At 36.3% G+C, this 14670-nt stretch overlaps 1 protein-coding gene and 1 long non-coding RNA gene across 2 annotated transcripts; both read right to left on the reverse strand.

The window, feature by feature from the left end:
* Window positions 1-8010: 8010 nt before the first annotated feature.
* LOC104249673 (tonoplast dicarboxylate transporter-like) lies at window positions 8011-11667 on the reverse strand (the record flags this gene model as incomplete). Its single annotated transcript, XM_070148921.1, has 3 exons — window positions 8011-8252; window positions 8403-8494; window positions 11172-11667. Coding segments are annotated over 2 exons (561 nt in total), but the record flags the coding sequence as incomplete, so codon positions are not given.
* Window positions 11668-13201: 1534 nt separating this feature from the next.
* LOC138870014 (uncharacterized) lies at window positions 13202-13799 on the reverse strand. The gene is made up of 2 exons (XR_011400178.1): window positions 13649-13799; window positions 13202-13530 (listed from the first exon to the last, which is right to left on the reverse strand). It is a non-coding gene; the product is annotated as an uncharacterized lncRNA (long non-coding RNA).
* Window positions 13800-14670: the final 871 nt, after the last annotated feature.

Below are 14670 nucleotides of genomic sequence, written 5' to 3' on the forward strand. Positions count from 1 at the left end.
ACAATATTTTCTGTGCAGCGATCAACCTCAAGCCGATTCTGACTGCACCGTACTAGGCTAATAACCTTTCAAGGGTCTATAATAACCCCTTTTTTCCCATAACTCACAAGAACAACCCTCATATCTAGAGCAAACCTCCACAGTCCACAACCCAATAAACCGAGTGCCCTCCAGGAATAAATTCTTAAATTAGGGATATTACCACAATCTTCACACTTGGTTTAAATCTTCAATCAATCAAGTGACTACATGTCACACTTGTACAATCTTCCTGTGAGATACACTCTCATGACCTTTCACACTAGGTAACAAGTTTGCACATCCATACCACCGGTCACACTAATGTTGTAAAGCATATCAAGAATCCGTAACCCAGATACAAAGCCTCCGATACAAAAATGCCAATCTCAGGTGACACTGAAGACAATACCAACTTACTCCAAACATTCAAATCCCCTTCCTACTCATCCAAGCTCGTGACATCCTTGTCAACACCGAACCGTAACCTTGATCCTCACTTTCAAATTTCATATCGCTCACTGCACCTAACATGCCAATATGTGATAGTACAAGAATTTCATCATAACTCCTGAACCACTAATAGGGTAAACACTTCGTCACACAGAAACATTATACTTAACTCATTCCGAGAGGACCATAGAAACACGCGAGTGAATTCTCATAACCTTAGAACATTCAAATCCTCAAGTAGCGGTCTAAACCACCATATCCCTTTTGGGATCCACCTACACATAACAAGCCGTAATACTTGAATACTTCCAAATGAAATTAATTACGGCGGCCGTCAAGCCTCGACGTACTGCACAAATCACATGCATAACTTAATTACGCTGAAGGAACTAATCACCGCAACCATTATGCCAATTCAACCATGGCTAACCAATCTAACTTCTTCTTCTAATTCATCCTTAACTTGCCTTAGAGATAATAATAGCTCCATTCCTTACATCACAAACCTAAACCCGCACTCATCTTGAATGACCCCATTCCACGAGACCACGTTGTCTCCAAACCCATGAACCATTTCATACCCTTCTTGCACGCACATTCGCATCTTCAACTGGTGCACCCATTATGATAATTTCCATACGAATCCGAAGTCATTTTCTCTTTTTCCTCCAAATGCTACTCTGCAAGTCAAAAATATCATAGATTATTCCATGCCTCTTATCATAATCCGTTCCAAAAGCTTAATTTTTAACCATATCGCGGGTTTGAAATCCTTAGGCATCGCATTTTGTTTTTCTTTGAATTTACTAGGACCGTTATCGAGAGTCACCCACTCTGGCTTGGTCCCGAATGTACTCAACTCCAAGGCTCCGCTGGCATATGAACACCCATCTTAATGAAGAACCCGACTAAATCACTTCCCTTGTAAATCACCTCTGTGCGAAGCATAAATCATGAATTTTCCTAAATCCCGAACATGAGTCAATAAGGCCAACTATAGCACACCTTTATCAATTCTTTTGCCCAAATTACCACTTATGTTCTTTTACCTTAGCTGTAATAGCTCACCAATATGCTGATAATCCCGAAACCTCACATGTAGATAACCATGCAACCCAATTGCAGGCGATAGGACTCTCCCACTTAGCTTGAAGCTACTATTACACAAACTCTAGGACCAACCAAGATTCTTTCTCCATTGTTGACATGATCTTGCACAAGCAACCCACCAAATTCCTCGAAATCCTTTTGTTAGCATTTCATGAACACTCTGAATCTCTAGCAACATTCACATATTCGACCTCTTACTAGATAGTAAGTAAAATCCATTCGCGGAAGCTTCGCCAACCACGCGAATGCTGACCTGCTCACAGGAGATATTCCACCTGTGAAAATTACATGCTGACATCTTCCAACGTCGCTGCACGGGGTACAATCACTATGACATCAATAACCCATCCTGATCCCGTTCTCATTCACCAACTGCATTAGTCCGCTCGCTCCTTATGGACATCAACTAAATGTGCGACAATATCTTCAAATTTCAAGTTGTATTGCATCCTTCTTCATATCAAGCAACTCCTTTCTGTTGCATCCAATCTCCCGCCGTATAATAGCCAATATTTCAAATTAAGCTCGTGGACCCAATCACCATTCACTAAATTCTCAAATCACTCTAAATTCTTCCTCAAGGTGTGTAGTTATCCTGCCACTGAACCCATATGCTACTCAGCCACTCTCCCACTTTGGTCAAACTCACTCCTTTAAGCAACTACTCGAATTTTTTTAACTTTTTACGCCTGACCTTCTAGAAATTTAACCACCGCCAGACACTTCCCATATGTCCTTCCTCATCTTTTACTGCCTAGTTGTTGCCTTAAATCAATATCTATCTCTGTAGCACTTGAACCGATAGATCGCTACTAACTTTAACCCTTTCCGAAGATCTACCTTCTCTAGCCGTCAGCATTAGAAGTACCCATTCAATCCTGAACCATCGCACCCCGTTATCTCTGACAGCCGCTCCTCCAATACTATCTCACAGTATCCTGCCCCAAAGGCGAATTGTAGAAGATCATAACACCAGCGAACTTAACATATTCAATCGATGACGATGACACCACGCCGCAGATGAAAGTTCCACCATACTTGAAAATACCAAGTCTCGTTACTCTATCAACCCAAACCTAGACATTTATAGCCCGATTGCCTTTCCTTCACCGGAAATAAAATATTGAATCTCTAAATCGTGCTCTGAGTGGACCTCCTTTCAAGTCATTCACTGCCCCAACATAGGGGCAAACACCCTACCATCACATCAATACCGCGCGATAACCGTTCATGAGCATCATAGCAACCTGTGCATAGACTCAAAGCTCTCAGAAGTACAGCTACTGAGCTGAAATGACAAAATATCCTTCCGCAAGGCGACGACAATAGCCCAAACAACTATGCAGGGAAAAACATCCCGCACCGCATCTGTAGTACCATTACAATTCCTTAAATTCCTGATTTATAACAAGCGATTTGCCTCGCATGAGATTGAATGGAAAGGAAATGAAAACATAAGTCTCAAAGGAATCAAACTGCACGGTGAGGAATCAAGAAGGAAAGTGCTCCTAAAACCCCTGTAGCCTCTCGAAGATAAGTACAGACGTTTCTGTATCGATCCGTAAGACTCTATAGACTTGCTCATGACTCGTGAGACCTAAGGGAACCTAATGCTCTGATACCATGTTGTCACGACCCAAAATCCATCAAAGGTCGTGATGGCGTCGAACACCACTATCAGGCAAGCCAACACCAAGAAGTTAATTAAATTCTCATTTTAGTATTTTTAAAATCATTTCTTTTCCTTACATCAAACAATATATAATGAACTTCACTGACTAAATAATGATGTCTTTAACAAATTTGAATACTGAAGAATCCCATAGTCATCCTAGAACCCGGTGTAACAAATGCATGAGCATCAACTAAGAAATATACATAAAATACAACATCTTTCCGGAATACAAATTTGGACAGAAAAGGAAATATAATAATCTGAAGGGACTCTGCTGGCTGTAGGTCATCTCGAGAGATGCAGCTCACCTAAGTCTCTGTATCCACCATGCTGCTGTGTCCAACTAGGCCACTAGACATACATGTGCATGTGCAACAAAAATGCATAGTTAAGTGTAGTATGCGTACGAAAACAACGCGTACCCAGCAAGTATCTAGTCTAACCTCGAAGAAGTAGTGACGAGAGATCGACTTCGACACTTACTAGTGGTCTAATAATATAATCAGTTGTGGATTATTAAAAACAGTAGTAAACTAAAGGGAATCATGTAGCAAGTAAACAATCTATCTGATAATAAGAGATTTCCAAGTACATATTTCCTAAATTGTCAATATATCTCAGGCCAGGAAGGCAATATCATTATTTATAATTTCAAGGCAAGCAATACAAGCATGCACAAATCATGTCAAGGTCGTACGACCCGATCCAATATATATTTAAACTATGCACTGCGAGAGGGTCGAATGACGCGAACCATAGATGCATTTATTTAATCTACCGAGGCTTCGGCCCGTTCCACAAAAGATAAACACATTCAAACAAATAATCAAAAATTCATCAAAGGGAAATTATCCAAGAAAATGGCAATTCCTCTCTTAACAGTCAAGAAAATGTTATTTAGCTTTTTAGAAGTTTATTTACCAAGTTCAATATTATTTAAGCATTTTAAATTGATAAATAATTTCCAAATATTAAAAGTAAAGCATACTTTTGGGTCCTACACTACCCGGACTTAAGCATAATAGTAGCTACGCACGGACTCTCGTCACATTGTGCATACGTAACCCCCACAAATAGGAGCACACATTAAATTATTTCACATATGGGGTTAATTCCCTCTTACAAGGTTAGAAAGGAAACTTACCTTACTCCGAAGTTCCATAACCGGCTTTCAAGTCCTTCCGACGACTCAAATCGATGCACAATGCTCCAAGACTAGCCAATAATTATGCAAACCCATTAATTTATGCTCAATTACTCATTATAATCTAATTTATAACAATTTCTAACCCCGATCGAAAAGTCGATAAAAATCACCCTCGGGCGCACGTGCCCGAATTTCGAAATTTTTCGAAGATAAACTTTACCCATAATTGCACGAACTCAAATATATAATTTACTCTCAATTTCATGCCCAAATTCATGGTAGCAATCCAAAAATACAAATTCTAGGTTTTTCCACCAAAACCCCAAATTTCTACTAATTTCCATGTTAAAATCTATACATAATCAATGTACTTAACTCGTAATAGGTGGGGATAGCTTACCTTGCCATTGATGATGAAAACCCCCTCTTGAAACCCTCCAAGAACTGCCCAAGCCAAGAGAAAATGAAAGAAAATGGGCCAAATCCCGTCTTTAAAACAACTCACTGCCCAGCACCGCCCTTCTTCGCGAATGCAACAATACCCTCGCGTTCGCGAAGCACCCTGCTTCTGCCCTAGAATTCCTTCTTCGTGTTTGCAGTCTGCAGATCGCGTTCGCGAAGGCCAGCTATCCAGACCCTTCGCATTCGCGTTACCAAGCCTCGCGTTCGCGTAGGCCAACGACCTCAGGCCAAGTCCTCTCCTCCTTCTACGTGTTCGCGACCGACCCTCTGTGTTCGCGTAGTTTCCTTAGGCGACCCCTCCGCGTTCGCGACCTGAACCTCGCGTTCGCGAAGGCAAAAAACCAACAGCCTCAAAATTCCTCTTCGCGAACGCGGGACTCTCTTCGCGTTCGCGAAGAAGAAAACCAGATACCAGATATTAGCAGTTCCAAAACAGCCCGAAATGATCCGAAACCACCCCGAAACACACCTAAGGCCCTCGGGACCCAGTCCAATCATACAAACCAGTCCCACAACATAACACGGACCTGCTCGAGGCCTCAAATCACATCAAACAACATTGAATTCATGGATTGCACCTCATCTGAAGCTTAATGAACTTTAGAATTTTCCACTTCTATATTCGATGCCGAAACCTATCAAATCACGCCCGATTGACCTCAAATTTTACACACAAGTCATATTTGACATTACGGACCTACTCCAACTTTCGGAATCGGAATCCGACCCCGATATCAAAAAGTACACTTCCGATCAAACTTCTCAAAAACCTTCAAATTTCTAACTTTAGCCAAATGACTTCAAACTGACTTACGGACCTCCGAATCCACTTCCGGACCCGCCCCCAATACCAGAATTAGCATACAAAGCTATTCTTAGGCTCGGAATCCCAAATGGACACCGATAACACTGAGATGCACTTCAACCCAAATTTATGAAATTCTTCCAAAATGCTAACTTCCACAATAGGCGCCGGAACACTTCCGGGTCAACCTAAACCCGATCCGGACATACGCCTAAGTCTGAAATCATCATACGAACCTGTTGGAACCTTCAAATCCTGATTCCGAGATCGTTTACTAAAATATCAAACCTTAGCCAATTCTTTCAGCTTTAAGCTTCCGAAATGAGATTTTTCTTTCTAAATCAACTCCGAATATCCCGAAATTTAATTCCGACCGCGCGTACAAGTCATAAAACCTAAAATGAAGCTGCTCATGGCTTCAAACCCCTGAACGACGCGCTAGAGCTCAAAACGACCGGTCGAGTTGTTACACCTGCCCCACCTCTCCCACCCCATCTCTCCAAAAAGGTTTTTTTTTCTTTTCAAATTTCAGTTTTTTTCCGTCATCACACCCTGCTACCCCCCCCCCCCATACACACACAAAAAAAAATTATTATATTTACTTTTTTTGTATTTTTAAATTTCTATTTTTTTATTTTTCTGCACCACCCACCCCCACACCCCACGCAAACCCCCGCACAAAAAAAAGTTTTTTTTTTACTTTTTTTTTTGTAATTTCAAATTTCATTTTTTCATTTTTCCCGCACCACCCACCACCCACTCCGCCAAGCCCCACCCTCCACTGCCACCACCGCGCACAAAAAAATGTTTTATTTACTTTTTTTTTTTGTAATTTTAAAATTTCTATATTTTTTGTTTTCCTGCACCATCTATCCCCTCTCCCACCCCTACCCTTACCCCCACACAACTGCCGCCCACCCCGCACAAAAAAAGTTTTTTTTTGTAATTTTAAATTTCTATTTTTTCGTTTTTCTGCACACCTCTTCCCCCCTCCCCTAAATTTTTGCTTTTTTCTTTATATATTTTCAGTTTTTATTTTTTCATCTTTCGGTTTATAATTTTTTCTTAATTTACTTATCAAACACCAAAAAATGAGTAAGATTAATACTTGTTTTCCAAGAAAATATTTCCACGGAAAATATTTTTCGTTATACCAAATACACCCTTAATTTTCTATTATTTAGAAATCTTCATTTAATTAACTATTTTACTAATATATTAGACTTGCAATCAACTAAAATTTTGATTCTTAAATCTTTACTTATATGAGTTATATAAAAATCCCTAATATTTAGGAACTTAATTTACCCTAGACTTTATATAGCTACAGTTTGCATAATAGCGTATTGTATTTTGACGTATATTGTTTATCACAAGAAGTTACCATTTTCTGATATAGTAGATTCAACTGATTCTTCCAATTCCTTAGAATTTCTTGTGCAAGTTGTGCAACCATGTCACAACAAATACCAACATTTCACATATATAGTCATCACAACAAACATTAAAATTTACTGTAAAATTCAACAAACTTTCGAACAATACCATGCTTGCTTAGTATTTGAGTGATTGTCAATACCAAGCTGGTGGCAATTACCTGATAGGCTTATCAGTTGAGTAACAAAGTTCTATATATATTTTTCTTGATCAACTGAGGGCAGGTAGCATTGGATGACTTCAGGAAAATGCTTGTAGTCTTTGCAGAACCCAAGGGCGAACCAATACAGACCTCTTTGTTTCGATTCCCCTTTCTCATTTATGTTTAATTTGACTCTCTTATTTCATTCTCTAATGCATTTCTTTTCTATGAGTGAAGTGGAGTTACCATTACTCATCTTCTTGCTGTTTGGCCAAGTTAAAATTTTATAATACTACTAATTATTAATCAATAAGATGTTAGTAACCACAAGCTCACCAACAAATACATAATCATAAGAGCAAAGGAAATCTTGTGGGAGTAGCTGTAATAGCCTTATTTGGTATAGAAAATATCAGTTGTAAAGCTTCATTCTCATCATTCTTAAGGAAAGTGCATATGCTGCTTTATCTCCAAGGCTCTATCAAAGCTAGTGATTAATGATAAATAGGTAAGGACTACTGTAATACATATTGGCCTCTCTTTCAGAATTTGGGAGTTCTATTTTAAGCTAGAACCACAAAGACAAGTTTCCATAAGCTTTCTCAAACTCCAAGATCAGTTGAAAACTTGTTGTGACAGAATAATGGCACTATTAGTCAAAGATAGCTTAAATTTCTTCTACTTCAGTTACTTCTTCTTTAATACCATCTTATCCAACAGATATATTCAAATGTGTGCTCATGGGAGGTTCAGTTTTGACATTTTATATGATAAGTGAGAATCCTGATTCAGCTTGGCATATGACATGGGAAGATGAACTTTTAGAAGGCAATTTCACAAACACATAGTAGGCAAATTGAAAGAAAAGCTGCGAAAGAAAGAAAAATTGAGATCTAGCAACAATTGGTGATTCCTTAGACTTATTAAACCCAGAAGCAACGCATGAAAAAACCAGAGTGGGGGAAGATCAAGAAATTCCGCTCAAATCAATGCACCAGGTTTCCTACACAAAGACCTTCAATAATCGGTGATGTCGGAAGTAGCAGCAAAATCCGTAAACTTAACATAAAAAGAAATCTATAGATGAAGTGGAGAAAGAAAGAAGATGAACAGAAGCAGACTGAAGGCAGGTTAATTGCTGGTATGCACGTACCGAGGAGTTCTTATATTGCACCACTGGTCAAGTTGCTCTAGCTTTCAGTAAACTTTTGGAGAAGGCCAAAGTAGTCCTTGTATAATATTCAGCTGAACATAAACATTAATTTGTATATCTTAACAAACTGTATAAAAAGGTTGCCTAACCATTATAATTTATTGCTTTTGCAATTAACACAAGAAGCAAAGAGCAACACCAAACCACCAATACTAGCTTGAGCAATAACCAAATGATAATCAAAAGGCTTCGGAGGAGCTCCAATAGGCGGGAAAAATGGAGCTTTTATATGTAATAATGATAAAAAAAAAAAGAAAAAGGAAGTAAAAAGCTGCACAAAGTACTCATCTAAGCTAGTGACTCATTTTACATGTCAGAGATAACAGAAACAGTACGAAAAATTTGGTGAACTTTACAATTTTTCTGTCTCTAACATCATATGGTAAAAGAAAAAATCCACATACTTTTGACATTCATACCTCTGAGTTCTCTAACAAAATTCTAGATAGCACTGTAACAAGTTTAACTTATTTGAGAACTTTTAAATAATAAGGAGGTTGTTTACTATCCTTAGCACAGCTAAGAAACTCTAGTAAGTCAAAAATAGTACATGCCAACATTAGGACAAAAGTGATTTTCCTGGGATGCAGCAAAAATATGTCACACCTATATTTTATCAACAGAAAAACTTAGATTTCCAACGTGCCATGAATAGTATTTTACTTAAAAAATTCTGGAAGTATGGGCTAAGCAAGAATCGACTTGACAAAAAGAAGTATCAGTAAGCACCAAGTTTTCTAATCACATCAACATCAACAAGCAAATAACCTCATCCTCATGCATCTTAGGACCATTGTAGTCAAGCAAGATAAGTCTACTATTTGTCCGGTTATAAGCAAAGCCAATGTGTTACATTGAAAGCTTCCTGAAATTAGGACACAGGGCAACAAGTATTTCTTGAAGCTATCTCTTTATAGAATTAATTCATTTCAAGATTCCCAAGTAAGTTTAAGTGGATTAACTTAATCCCTTAGTAGCATAATGCTAAATTTGTCACGAATTGGCGGGGAACAAAACAAGTTGTTCTTCCTCTTGGAAGTCTCATCTTTTAGTAAATTTTCCCTTTCACGTGAAGCAAAGGTTTCAATTTCTTCCAGTAGTACCTTCATTGACTCCGGCTTCACTAATGACTAATTGGCCATGTATATAGCTAAATGTCTGTTACTTTACTGACCAAGCAGTCCATCCAAGGGAAGACAGGAAAAACTTAATCCATATAATGATATAAACCATTTGGAAAAAGATAGTTCAATAAGAAGATCAGAAGATAATTAAGGCACCTGTAGAATACCAGTAACAACAAAATGTAATTCTTTTAATGAAAACAAACTCTTCCCTTGACCCTATTAGATTTGTTATTATGTTAACGAGTGTGAATGTGCAATAACCAACAAAAGTGTTCATCATAATAAGCCAATTTTCCCATTCAGTCTTGAAAATGATTGCAAGAGCTTCATTATTTAAAACTTCAATTTAGAGGTTTGTCGAATGCAGTGCATTACCACTAACATTGAAAAGATTATGCGAAAAATCAAAAATAGAAGCACACTGTTTTGATGCAAATACCAGAAAATCTTCAGAACACAGTCATAAGAACGTAACTAAGCCCCTACCCGCCACAAAGAATAATAAAAATAATTTTTATATACCAACTGTCACAATAAAATTCCCGTAAAAATTCATTTTTCACAATAAATTCCCACGAAAATTCTAAAATTCAATTCAGACACCATTGTAAAATTTCCCCCTTTCTTCTTCCAACGAAGCAGCAAAAACTCATTCAGCCAGAGGTTCAGCAACTATGTAAATTCAAAATAGGGCAAAGTCAGACATAATTTTTCTCTAAGATGCAAACGCCTACCAAATCTAGAGCGGAGATGAAGCTTCGTGGCATAGACAGTCAATTAAATTGATTCGAATATGACCTTATTAAGTGTATACATTTTAAATATTTTTAGAACCCGTTTGACTGTGAAAGTTTTTACACTTTTTTTCGAAAAAACTTCATTTATTTCGAAATCAGTGTTTGGCTATAGAATTTTTAATTTTTACATGAAGATCAATTTTTTTTTCCGAAAATTTAGAAAACTCCAAAAGCTATTTTTTATAATTTGCACTCATATCACTCACAAAAATTAAAAAACAACTAAATTTTTTATTCATGTCCAAACACCACTCTAATTTTCAAATACCATTTTCACTTGAAAAAAAATGTTCACTTTTTTTAAAAAATTTACAATTCTTATGTCCAAACGCCCACTTAGCACATGTATACATAGTTATTCAAGATTGAAAAAAAATAAGTTCAATTCAGCCCACAGAACTCGTCCTCGATTCGCATCCATCTATTTTTTGAGGGAAGAATTGGGAACTAATGACTCGTTTCGTTGGAAAGAAGTTATCCCAGGATTAATTATTTCAGGATTAATTATACCGAGATTAATTATTCCATCCTTCCATGAGGATTAAAAAATACTACAATCCCAGATAACTAATCACCGGATTAATTATACCGCATTTTTATCCAAATCAAATATGAGATAAACTCTTCTTAAATTTAATCCCGAAATTAATTATTCCTTATCCCTCGTACCAAACGAACCCTAAGGAAAAAATTATATACAAAAACTGAGAATATATAAGAAATTAAATTAAGGATGAAATTGGGTGTAAAAAAATTAAATAAATATGAGGGTTTAGAAGAAGTACCTAATAAATCAAGCTCCCTTTTCAAATGAGATTTGTCCAAATAAGCAGAAAGAGATCTACTTGATCCTTTCCTACAATACAATAAGCAAAGAGTAGCCCACAAAGCAAAGAAAATCACCAAAGCCAAAGGAAAACCAAAGAAGAACCAAGTGCTGAAACTTATAGGCTTTTCTTGAGGAAAATAACTCTTCCACAATCCCACCAATATCAAATTGACACCTGTCCCAGTTAATGTACTCATTCCTCCAATTGATGCAGAATATATAACCCCTAAAATAACTGCTTTACAGAAGTTGGTTACAAGCTGATCGGAATATTCCGGCTGGCTCCGGTTAACCGACGGCAACCGTTGCAAGATTCCGGTGGCCACCGGCATCATCATCACGGTGGCTGCCACGTTGTGCATCCACATGCTGACGAAGAAAGTGGTGCCACAGATCCCGAGAAGAAGAAGTGGTGGATTCAATGGATTCCCACAGAATAAGAGGTCGTTTGGTAGAGTGCGTTAGAGAAAAAAATGCATGCATTGGCTTTGTGTATTAGTAATGCTTTGTTTGGTACACTTTTTCAACCTATGTATAACTAATACAAGTATTAATTATACACCCTATTTAGTATTATCCTATGTATAGCTAATGCATAGAAAACTATGACATTAGTTATACAAAGGCTATTAATGCATGCATTAGTATGGTTAAAGACAAAATTATCCTTAAAGTCTCTTAAGTTAAAGAATATGGAGGGCATTTTTGTAAACAATTAAATTTCTTAAAAATTATGCAATGCATTTTAATTTTTAATACACCACACCAAACAATGCATAAGAAATAATCTCTGTATAACTAATGCTTGCATTACTAACCCCTGCATTACTAATACACCTTATTTAGCATTATTCTTATACGCCCTACCAAACGACCCCTAATAGTGTTATCTGCAGTGACAGAGCCAGAATTTTCATCGAGAGATGTCAAAATATAAAAAATTAGAGACACCAAAAAATTATGGGGAATTAATGTATAGTATATATGCATAAAATAAAAAAAGTTATCTCGCAATACAGTATTTTTCCAGCGGAGAGGTATCAAATTGATACACCTTCGTTGAATGTGGCTCCGCCACTGGTTATCTGCATGACCCATGCACGTCAATTTTTGTCAACAATAATTCAACTATACTACTAGCTAGAAAAGTGTCATCATTCACCATATTCATTAAACTCGGTATTTTATGTGGACAATATTAAAAGTTATATGTACATATTTAATTAGGAACGCATAATTTAAAAAAAATATAATATGTTTAGAATAAAAATTTAAAGGTTGAAGTTAACAAATAAAACTCGCCTCTGCTTATAGTAGCGTACATAGTTAATCTTTATATAAAGAAAATAATAGGCCAAATTAGATATTGACATCGAAAATGATTAATAAAGGTAAAATGTCAAAAAGAGAAAAACCAACAACAGATAATTGCTGAAATCTAGTAAAGATAGCTATATCATTTATATTCATATATTGGAATAATAAATAGGAAGAAATCGGTTAAAGAGGAATTAATTTGATGGTAAGAAGTACTCCTAAATGTTAATTTCTTTAACAATTTTTTGTAGCAGTTGAATAAATAAATAACTAAATATAAGGACCGAAACTAGCTTGAACAATAAGTGTGTGACATATATTTTTTAAGGCTTATTAATTAATACCTTAATTTATAATATATACTTCATTTTAATTTATCACTCGACTATAGTGAATTAGTATAATTTGGTGTATAGGATTCGGATAAATTTCTTCCATATTCCAATTTCGCGACACCCAAAATTCAGTGACGGAGGCAGAATTTTCAATACGGGATTAAAAAAAAAGATTATAGTTAGTGGGAATTGAACATATGACCTTACAAATATTTTGGACCTCCTTGACCACTAAGCTATGCTTTTGGGCTATGTCAACAAGTTTCAAAACATAATATATAGAAGTAAAAAATAGATTTGTCCTTATATATACAATGTAATTTTTCGACGAAGAAAGTTCGGGTAGCCCCTTCCGCCCTCCTAAATCCGCCCCTGCAGCCACAAATAAAACAACAAAATTTAACAAGGAATAGAAGAATATTATTACTCACATTTAAGGCCAATCTTCTGTGTATATTATAATGTTCAACAGCAAGAGCAAGTATAAAACTCCCAAGACCTAGAGCAATAACATCATCCATATAAGAATGAGCAACGTCGTCGGCCGACGAAATTCCGAACAACGGGAAAAGAAACAACGGCGACATGGAAGTTATCGGCATCGGCACCGCCTCCGACAACCACCACGTGAAAACCCAAGCAAGAATTCCGAGCATATTTGTGCTAGTCGCCGGAGCATCATTCATTTTCACAAATAAGCAAATAATTATACATGATAAAGGTCCTAAAATTGTGAAGAAATTCATAAGTGAAAAAATTGAGTGAATAAATGTATTCATACTTTGTGACCTGTGAATTGGAAGAAGAGTTTCTTTTTGGTCATTATTAGTCTCATCTCCATTCATTTTGGAAGACTAGAATAATATAATAAAAGAGGAAAGAAGAAAGAGAAAAAAAGAGAAAAGTAAGAGAAGTTTACAATGAAAATTCTAATGAAGTACGATGTATATATAGTTGCACATGTTTTGTCTTTTAATATTGGAAAAAAAGGATCAGATTTTTTTTGGGGGTTATTTGTTCATTGTTAGTGTATATATATATATAAAATTTTCAGATAATTTTAAGGATAACCATAGCAACTGGTATTTTTTTAATATATAATTACAATTTACAACTAAAAAAACATTAAAAGGGCAAGCTCATTCCTAATAGTACTCTAATCAAAATTATTTTCTATAGTTCTACAATTAACCAAAATTGTTATACAGTCAAACCTCTCTATAACAGCCTCGTTTGTTCCGATGTTTTTTGGCTGCTATAGTGAAGTGCTGTTATAGAGAACATATATTATAACATAATACTAAAATTGGTTTCGAAATTTTTTTGGTTTTTATAGTGAATAGTTGTTATATAGGGATGTTGTTATAGAGAGGTCTGACTGTATCATTTTTCTTGGTGCATATCCTCAAAGGTATGAGGAGGAACTTCTGTTGATGCCGTCATCATCGACTGTCATTGTTATGTAAATGTCACGACCCATTTCCATAACAGATCGTGATGGCGCCCAACACCGTTATCAGGCAAGCCAACGTGGAAGTATTAGTAAATTCTTATTTTTCTTACCCAAAACAGTTATAACATTTTCTTAATTTGCAATTAAAAATAGGTGATAATATGCAACATTCGATAAAAATTATACAACCCAAAAGAAACGTCTAAAATGTGTGTGCCAAGACCTGGTGTTACAAGTTATGAGCAACTAGTAGAATATACAAAAGAATAAATCCATCATACTGTCCGAAATAGAATAGACAACCAAAAATAAATAAAGAGAGACTACATCAAACTGCTGAACGACATAGG

Source organism: Nicotiana sylvestris, chromosome 6, assembly GCF_000393655.2.
Source record: "Nicotiana sylvestris chromosome 6, ASM39365v2, whole genome shotgun sequence".
NCBI lineage: Eukaryota > Viridiplantae > Streptophyta > Magnoliopsida > Solanales > Solanaceae > Nicotiana > Nicotiana sylvestris.